The 9,867-nt window shown below is 38.9% G+C and overlaps 1 protein-coding gene across 21 annotated transcripts in view; it reads left to right on the forward strand.

Moving 5' to 3' along the window:
* MGA (MAX dimerization protein MGA) overlaps positions 1-9,867 on the forward strand; it is a 148,831-nt gene extending 138,964 nt beyond the window's left edge. For 20 of the 21 annotated variants that reach the window (XM_024997621.2, XM_059890463.1, XM_024997622.2 and 17 more), the window contains 4 exons: positions 1,172-1,283; positions 2,093-2,326; positions 3,297-3,473; positions 4,575-9,867. In XM_024997621.2, coding sequence (XP_024853389.1) covers positions 1,172-1,283; positions 2,093-2,326; positions 3,297-3,473; positions 4,575-5,851 — 1,800 coding nt within the window. In that variant the 3' untranslated portion in view covers positions 5,852-9,867. The remainder of the gene's footprint in view (positions 1-1,171; positions 1,284-2,092; positions 2,327-3,296; positions 3,474-4,574) is intronic. The other variant, NM_001191402.1, reaches the window with a different exon arrangement.

The raw sequence follows: 9,867 nt of genomic DNA on the forward strand, positions 1-9,867 counted from the left end.
TGAACCAGCAGAGTTAATTATTCATTTTTAAAATAAAGTTAGAAACTGATAAACTCTATTTACAACAATTTGTGTAAACTTGTTTTCCATAGCACTTAGAAAAGTTTGTTATGGTGAAAGACACAAGACAACTACTATTTTGACATACTTCTAAATGGTTGACAGTCACTTTAAAGGAAACTATAGTATTCAAGCTAGCAGAAGTTTTAATTTTGCATGTAGAATAATAGCTAAGGTAATTTTGTTTCAGTTGCTTATAATTAAAGGTTGGAAGTGTATAAGGCAAGCATTTTATCCCTCTAGAACAAGGTGGTTTCAACCAGATTTTGCTTAGAGTAGGAGTTGATTTTAAAGCTGATTATTAAAATCTAAGCAGAGTAAAATGTTTTGTATCTCCTTGCAGTAGTGAAAATACCACTCAGTGGTGCTCTTTGTAAATAATCACTTTCCCTAGAAGTAGAAGCCAGAAAAGCCTCCTTTTTGGAATTGACTTTTTTTTTTCCACTTGTATAATTTATTATTTAAATTTTTATTAGAGTATAGTTGATTTACAATGTTGTGTTAGTACGTTAGTTAGCTGGTTAGTGAACCAGTTATACATATACATTGTTGTTGTTTAGTCCCTAAGTTGTTTCTGACTCTTTGCAACCCCATGGACTATAGCTCGCCAGGCTCCTCTGTCCGTGGGATTTCCCAGGCAAGAATACTGGAGTTGGTTGCCATCTCCTTCTCAAGGGGAACTTCCCGACCCACAGATCCAACCTGTGTCTCCTGCATTGGCAGACAGATTCTTTACCACTGAGCCACCAGGGTGGCCCATACATGTATATATAGGTACATCCACTCTATTTTAGATTCTTTTCCTGTACAGGCTGTTACAGCGTATTGAATAGGGTTGCCTGTGCTATAAATAGTAGGTTCTTATTAGTTATCTGTTTTATATATAGTAGCACGTATATGTCATTCTCAGTCTTCCAGTTTATTATACCTCCTACCTGTTTCCCCAGTGGTAACCATAAGTTTGTAAAACAATAAAAGTGGTTTTAAATGATATTATAAAGTTCTCTAAAATATTAGATTTAAAAGTTTTTATTAAAGAAATTTGTGTAGACCTTACCTGTTTTTCAGAAAAAGAAAATTGATGGACATGATATTACTATTTCTCTTCTAGGCATTCAGTGAAATTCAGGGGCTAACAGATCAGGCAGACAAGTTAATAGGACAGAAGAATCTCCTGACTCGCAAACGGAATATTTTGATACGGAAAGTATCTTCACTTTCAGGTGAGATAATGGTGAACGATCTCTGGTAAAGGCCATAAATACAGCTTTAGTAAGGAAAATACTTAGTAGATCTTTCAAATACTACTTCATTTGAGTCTTGGTTCCCAGAATTACCATCAGAATTGTCTTTTGACTGGGTGGGACATTTTTTTTTTTTCGATTATAATCACTCTTGACTGCCATAGTTTTGGGGGATATAGTTAAATCAACTGGACTCTATTTCTCATTATTATGTGGGGTCTTTTTTTTTTTTTTTTTAAACTTTACAATATTGTATTAGTTTTGCCAAATATTGAAATGAATCCGCCACAGGTATACCTGCGTTCCCCATCCTGAACCCTCCTCCCTCCTCCCTCCCCTCCCTCCCTCTGGGTCGTCCCAGTGCACCAGCCCCAAGCATCCAGTACCGTGCATTGAACCTGGACTGGCGACTCGTTTCATATATGATATTATACATGTTTCAATGCTATTCTCCCAAATCTCCCCACCCTCTCCCTCTCCCACAGAGTCCATAAGACTGATCTATACATCGGTGTCTCTTTTGCTGTCTTATACACAGGGTTATTGTTACCATCTTTCTAAATTCCATATATATGCGTTAGTATACTGTATTGGTGTTTTTCTTTCTGGCTTACTTCACTCTGTATAATAGGTTCCGGTTTCATCCATCTCATTAGAACTGATTCAAATGTATTCTTTTTAATGGCTGAGTAATACTCCATTGTGTATATGTACCACAGCTTTCTTATCCATTCATCTGCTGATGGGGTCTTATAGAGAGTGACAGTTTATTCCCTCTCAACCTGTAGGTAAGACAGAAGAAGTGGTCCTGAAGAAGCTAGAGTATATTTATGCAAAACAACAAGCAGTAGAGGCACAAAAGAGAAAAAAGAAGATGGGATCAGATGAGTTTGACGTGTCTCCCAGAACTAGCAAACAGCAGGAAGGAGCTTCTGTATCATCTGTAGATCTCGGACAGATGTTTATAAATAACAGAAAGGGGAAGCCTTTGATTCTTTCCAGAAAAAAAGACCAGGCCACAGGTAGGAGGGACATTTCTTTGCTTTCCTTGATGCAGATGAACATTTAGTTTAGTTTAAAGAACTGAACATCTAATCTTGGCCATAATTTTAGTTTTAATTAGATGAAAGATGAGTTGTATTAAAAGCAGAATATTAACTACATTGTATTTCATTTTCTAGCTTTACACACTCAAGCAAATCCTAATAAGTTATCCATCATGGTAATATATAAGACTAATTTCTGGTAGGAGTTTATTTTTGTTAACCAGGCTCTTTTTAATCAGATTGCAGTCTGTCAATGAATTGCTATACAGGAACAAAGTAAATTGGTTTTGATTTCTTACTCTGTCCTATATGATTTTGAAGGTGAGGCTATGTTGACTTTACATTACTTGTTTATATCCTCTGAAAATGGTATATCCTTTTCTACTCTTTTACTCTTTGGATAGCCAAGTGTAGGAACCAAGGAAATCTGGTTTGTTATATCAGCTAAGAAGGTGGAGATGGATACTAAAATATGAGTTAGTTTTCACATTGCACATTCAAGTGATGTTATTGGTACATAAGTAAGGACTTTAGTGACCATTTAGTCCAGTCACCCTGTTTTACAGATGGAAAAACTGAGGTCTAAAAACTTGAAGTAGTTTCTTAGAGGTTTATAGGAAAGCAAACCTAGGGATAAAATAGTGTGTACCTTCATCCTGCTTCACCAGCAAGACCATCAGAAGCATTCCGTTGAAAAAGTGGTTCCGTAGCTCTGTTCCTCAGCAAAAATAAAATTCTGTCCCTTAAGAGAATCAGTGGATAGGTAACCATTACTGAAAAAGCATTCAAAAAGTAAATTGCAAGTTGAAGTTCCCCAACAAATTTGAAATGTCTTGCTTTTTAAGTCAGAGTGTGGTTTTAGGCATGTCTCCTACAATTGCTAGGCTGTACACTAGCATTAATTGAAGGTCTTTTATCCTTAACTAATTTCTGATCTTCTTTACAGAAAATACCTCACCCTCTAATACTCCACACACCTCTGCCAACATTGTGATGACTCCACAAGGGCAATTGCTTACCTTGAAAGGTCCCCTATTCTCAGGACCAGTGGTTACTGTTTCTCCTGCTCTCTTAGAAGGAGATCTGAAACCTCAAGTTGCCAGTAGTGCTGTGGCTCAATCAGGTATTGTCTTAAGTGTTGTCTTCAATGGGTGGTGTAAGAGTTATCTCTGGTATCTCAAAGTGATAGAGAAAGCCTAAGCCTTTGAATGTGTTCTATAGTAATAAAGAGCTGTTGTATTCAAGTCTGTATGAGAGGGTTCTCTCTTTAGAACGTTTGGCTCTATCTGTGGTATTGATTGGTCTTTTTTTTACCTGGGGATGGGAACTATTTTGTGATCTCTCCTAATTTCTAATTGTGTGCTAAGTTGCTTCAGTTGTGTCCAACTCTTTGTGACCCTATGAACTGTAGCCCTCCAGGCTCCTCTGTCCATGGGATTCTCCAGGCAAGAATACTGAAGTGGGTTGCCATGCCCTCCTCCAGGGGATCTTTCCTACCCAGGGATCAAATCCTCCTCTCCTATGTCTCCTGCATTGGCAGGAGGGTTCTTCACCCCTAGCGCCACCTGGGAAGCCCAATTTCTAATTAGGGAAAGAATTTAAAAGATGTGAAAGTAAAAGGAATGTGAGGAGTCATTATTATAGTTTTGGTGTTGATAAACATGTATCAGTTTTGTGTTGTACTCAAAGATGGTACACTCCTACATTACCAACCTGATAAAGTTGGAGCACTCTCTCTTTTGGCAGTGAGGAGTTGAGTTGAAAAGGAAATTTTACTTTGATCATTTAGGTTTTACAAACCTAAATTGCTGTTAAGGTAAAAGGATATCCTTACCAATACTAATACTGCTAAACCCAGTCTGGAGGAGTCATCTTCCTAGAGTGCTGCCTTTAGGGCTTCATCTTTCTGTCAGAGTAGCAGTTATTGGGTGAACAGAATCAAGATGTGTGTCTGCCTCAGGATAAAAAAATAAACTTGGGGAGCATTTATATTAAAAAATTAAATAGAACTTTTATTAATGATGGAATATCAGTGTGTCTTTTGGTTAAATTTTACCTATTTTCTTGTTAGGCTAACTCTGTAATTTGAAAAACTAGCATTTCCTTTCATCTTCCTGCTAAAAGTAGACGGTGAAAATTTAACTCCTTTGAGATGGTTATTGGGTATGAATGGGAGCGAGTGCTTACCACTATAGATAAATGAGTTTTTTTTTTTCTTCCCTAGAAAATGACGACTTATTTATGATGCCAAGAATTGTTAATGTGACATCATTGGCAACAGAGGGAGGTTTGGTAGATATGAGTGGCAGCAAATACCCCCATGAAGTTCCTGATGGCAAGCCACCTGACCACCTGAAAAACACTGTCAGGAGTGAGGATAACTCCTGTGAAGATTTGGGTAGAATCTCTTCCAGAGGCAACCATAGAGATGTCAGAATGACACTGGGTACAGCACAGGTTTATCTGTCACATAAAGATTCTGGTTTTCCACAAATAGTTGATGTTTCCAGTATGCAAGAAGCACAAGAATTCTTACCCAAAAAGATTTCTGGTGATACCAGAGGGAGTCAGCATAAATGGAAAGAGAGTGAATCAAGACGGGAGAGACTGAAGACAAAGGAGTCTCCATTTCATAAATTAAAGATGAAAGATCTCAAAGACTCAAGCATAGAGATGGAATTGAGAAAGGTAGCATCAGCTATAGAGGAAGCAGCATTGGATCCCAGTGAACTGCTAACTAGTATGGAAGATGAGGATGATACTGATGAGACACTGACATCTCTGCTCAATGAGATTGCCTTTCTTAATCAGCAGTTAAATGATGACTCTGTTAGCCTGGCTGAACTGCCTAGCTCTCTGGATACAGAGTTCCCAGGGGATGCTCGCCGGGCTTTCATCAGTAAGCTTCCTCCTGGGAACAGAGCGACTTTCCAGGTTGGCCACTTGGAAACTGGTTTGAAGGAATTGCCTGATGTGCAAGGGGAGAGTGACTCTGTCAGCCCCCTCCTCTTGCACTTGGAAGATGATGACTTTTCTGAGAATGAAAAACAACTTGCAGAACCAGCCTCTGAACCAGATGTACTTAAGATTGTCATTGACTCTGAGATAAAGGATCCCCTCGTTTCCCAGAGGAAAGCGGGGGATGAAGGAAAGAGTGCTTCTGGCGTCCCTGCCGAGCCTGAAAGTGTGTCCTCACCCCCTGTCCTACACATGAAGGGTGGCCTAGAGAACAGCAGCACAGACACCTTGTGGAGGCCCATGCCAAAGTTGGCACCTCTAGGTTTAAAAGTAGCTAATCCTTCCAGTGATACAGAGGGTCAGAGTCTCAAGGTGATGCCTTGTTTGGCACCTGTAGCTGCCAAAGTTGGGTCAGTTGGACACAAAATGAACTTAACAGGGAATGATCAGGAATGCCGGGAGAGCAAGGTGATGCCTACATTGGCACCTGTTGTGGCCAAACTGGGCAACACTGGGGCCTCGCCAAGTTCTGCAGGGAAATGAACTTAGTTGTTCTCAGGCAGAAGCCAGGCTGTGAGGGGGAGCCTCCTTTCTCTGCAGGCACCTGTTTGTGTCATGGAACTGTGATCCTTGACTTTGAAATGTGGTGAATGATGGTAGAGAAAGGGGGTAGGGTGCTGACCTCCGTATAAGAAATTAACTACTATGAAATTCTGATCATGTTAAAATGTGTTACCTCACTTGTGGTGCTGGGTCTCCTCATCCTCTCGAAGAAGATGCGATCCATTACTGAACACGAGGTGCCCCTCTTACCCAAGGAATTTGTAACAAGACTAGGTCCATAGTGGTTCCTAGTTCTTCCCTCCCAGAGTAAAAGCTGCTTGAGACTTAGGAGTTGCTGTGGACTGAACCTTAGCTGATAGCTGTTGTTTTAAGTCTGAAGTCCAAGGAATGTGATGCACTTGTGCAAAGGGATCCAGAAGAGGTAGCTTTTAGTTGGTGTTTCAGAATAGGGGGAGAGAGGATGGGTACCATGGAATACCAAAGTGAAGGACTTAGTATCATTCAACAAAATTTTCTCTTCTTTCATATCCTAAGTAGCTTCCATTCCCTCACCTTTTCAATCAGAATTATAAATCTAAGCCTTCTGGTAAAGTAGGAATGCTTTTAAAAAAGCTTTTATTACTAAGGTAATAATTTTGAGATTTAAAAATTAACTAGTTCTCCCTTACTGTGTTTGGGTGTTGAGAAGACCATTTCACGGTACCAAGGATTTCTACCTTGAATATGTTTTTTGGAGGTAGACATACAGGGAGCCCTTCCCCTTTTCACAAATCACATCACTCAAAAGACATGTAAAATGATAAGCATTCCCTCCCCGTACCAGAGACAGTGGCCAAAACAAAACAAAACAAACTGTGGGGCTGGGTATTTCACAAGTCAAACCAGCCTCCTGGTGCTTGGAGGTTTCATTCACTGTTACCTGCACAGGATGTAAAGAAAAGAAAAGTCACAGTAGGCACTCTTTACCAGGGAAATAAGGCAGTATTTGAATCACAAGATATATTTTTTATTATCTGCTACCATGGATTCAATGATCTGTAGAGCTTTTTCACTCATTAGCTGTCAGGGTATGAAGGTCTGACAGCCTGTAAAGATAAAAAGATATTTATATTTTTGTATAGTTGTTTTCATAGATTTCTCAAAGGCTGAAGTTTTCAACCTAGAAGATGAGATTTGTATTGAGTATAGAAATGATGTTTCCTATCTAGTTTGTAAATAATCATGGTGCACTTGAGGGGTCTCTTGGAAACTCCTGGGGGCAAGAATCACTATTCTGAAAATGTATAGACTGGGATTTAGCTGCTGCATTTTGCCTTTCTTAAATAATTATATTTTGGAATGTAACCCCTGTTCTGTCTTCATTGACAGGATTTGCTTGTGTTGTGAAACAATAACACAAGAGCTTCCAGTGCCTGGGCTGTGCCTAGGCCGTGCTGTTTCTTCTACATCCCCTGCCTTCTTTATCCCAAACCCCACTCAGCATTTCTTCAGAACTAGGTTGTGAAACCAACTTTGGAATGGTCCTAGCCAGTGAATTATTACCTCCGTGGTTGGTTCCCTTTCTAGTAACTCTGGTAATAAACAGATTGAAAAGGGTGGGAAAGTTTCCTCTGCGAATTGCACCGGGAACACATTCTTTGTTGTTTTTTTTATGCTTCTTGCCTTTCTTGACCTCCTCATCAGCCTCCAGCCTTCCCACCTCTAAAGGTTACTGAAGGAGCTTCAAGTAGGTGATGAGTGCCCCTCAGCTTCTCATTATCCCTCCCACTTCTCTTTACCCAGGAGATTTCATTCAATGCCTTAGCCAAGGAATCCAGCACCTGTCTTCCCTGCTAATAACTGTCCTTGGAGATGCTAGTAGTTTAATCCAGGTATAGCAGTTTCCCATTATTTCTTTGCTTGTCTTGTCTTCGTGTTCCCTCCTGACTTTCCAAGGCTCTTAAAGCTTTTGAGGGTCAGCCAAGGAGCAGGCAAGTGAGCGAGTAATCCTCAGGAAAAGAAGGACCATTCTGCTTCTGAACACTGTTCCCTTTTTTAGAAGAAAATAGACAAATAGGTAGTATTCATTTCTTGATGGGAAGATATTTGACTGTTTATGGAAGATTCCAGAGATAGAAATGAGAGATGATCCAGTGTGTTCAAGGAAGGCTGCAGATGTCATTATAAACACCCCCACCCTGCCCCATAATGGTGTTTGCAAGACCTCTTAGAACTAGGGAGTTGTTAGGGCTAATTTGAGGAGGGCTCAGTCTTAAGAACAATCCTACAGTCTTGATAGAAAACTAAAAATCTCCAAAAACTCCAACCCTTTAAACCTTACCCCAGGAGAAACTGATCTATGAAAATTCATGTGTGACTATGAAAGATGTAGTTGAGTGAGGAGTTGAGGAATTGGGAGGATAGTGAGCTCTCACCCTAACTATAAGAAGCATGATCTCAGTAGACCAATAATTCGCCTTTTTATACATCTGTAAATAAATGGAATGTTTTTAAGAATATAATTATGTCAGATTTAGCTTTTTCTTTTATATATTAAATATATATCTTTCTTTTTCTGCTTTTGAAAAATGACTATTTTTTTAGAACCTAAGAACAGAAGAAGTTTGGTCAGTGGGAGAATGTATAAACTTGAAATAAATCAGTTACAATAATTAAAGCAGGACTTGGTGTTGCTAGGTTTGTGCTGAGTTGTAATAGAGGATTCTGATGCTCTGAGACATCTGGGATGGTCACTGAAGGAGTTTAATCATAGAAATTCCTTACTGTTTTCAAAGTTTCTGACATGCCATTTGGGGGAGGTTTTTTGTATTCTATCTTTGCAGCATGTTTTACATGGAGAATTTGAAATTTCATACAACTTGATGGCAAGTATTTGTCTCAAGAAGTCATTCTACAGTGAAGAATGGCTAGCCTCCTAGTACCAGTGTGTGCAGGGTGTAACATACCTGTTACCCATAGTCTTAGTGGCTAAGGACAATAGATGTTCTTAAAGCAAGCTATAGGTTAACTAGTGTCACAGTTTACAAAGAATTTTTATTAAAGGAGTCCTTTAGACATTAAACTACTCTAAGGTCACTAACAGATCAAGTCCAGTTATATAAACTTCATACATAATCACTGTGTGTAATGTTTTTTTCCCCAGAATTATGATGAGATACTAAACAACAGGCCTTTCTATAACAAGTTTGAAACTGTTTTGAACACAGAAGAAAGGCAGACAATCCATATATTATTTGGAGCAGGGTTTAGTAATATAGATAGTTTTTTCCCCCTGATTATACTAGTTGAGATATTGGAATGATATCAGGTGAATTGAGAGGTAAATGCACTTTGAAGATAGTCTGAAAAATGATGACCCTTATTCCTCACACTCAGATTAAAACAAAACAAAAAACAATGCACAGAGGCACAAAGTAGGCACATTTTCAGATACTTTTGTAGAGAATGATTGATAACCAAGAATCAGATTTATTGCACAGAATTGTTGATTTTTAAGAAAATATAAGGGCATCAGTACTTCATGTTGTGTTAGCGCTAATGAAATTTTCCATGAACATGAATTGCTGGATGCAGGGAAAATTAAAGCTGAGGTATATAGACTTACTGCCATTTGGAGAAAAAGTAAAATGCTTTTTTGAAATTAAGTTAGAGGGAAATAATTTGATACATACAACTTTTGAACTGAGGCATAATTGTAGCATTTTGTAGCATATGACTGAACTGCTCTACAAAGATATGCTAAGTGCTGATTAATAGGGATGGAAGTGTGTGGAGGGTGAGAAGGCTAAACCATGGGATGAGTTGAAATTTTGAGACAAATCTAAACTCTACTAAATTCTGTCATTGTAAACTATGCTGTTAGATTTTGTTAAATAAGAAAGCAGTCTTGGAAGCATTGTTTTCAGATCCATCCTGTTTCCAACTGCAAACATTGGTCTCAGCTGTCCCCCAGTGCCTTGCATGTAAAGGTGCTCAATAAATATTTGAATTGATGA

This window comes from Bos taurus, chromosome 10 (genome assembly GCF_002263795.3).
Source record: "Bos taurus isolate L1 Dominette 01449 registration number 42190680 breed Hereford chromosome 10, ARS-UCD2.0, whole genome shotgun sequence".
NCBI lineage: Eukaryota > Metazoa > Chordata > Mammalia > Artiodactyla > Bovidae > Bos > Bos taurus.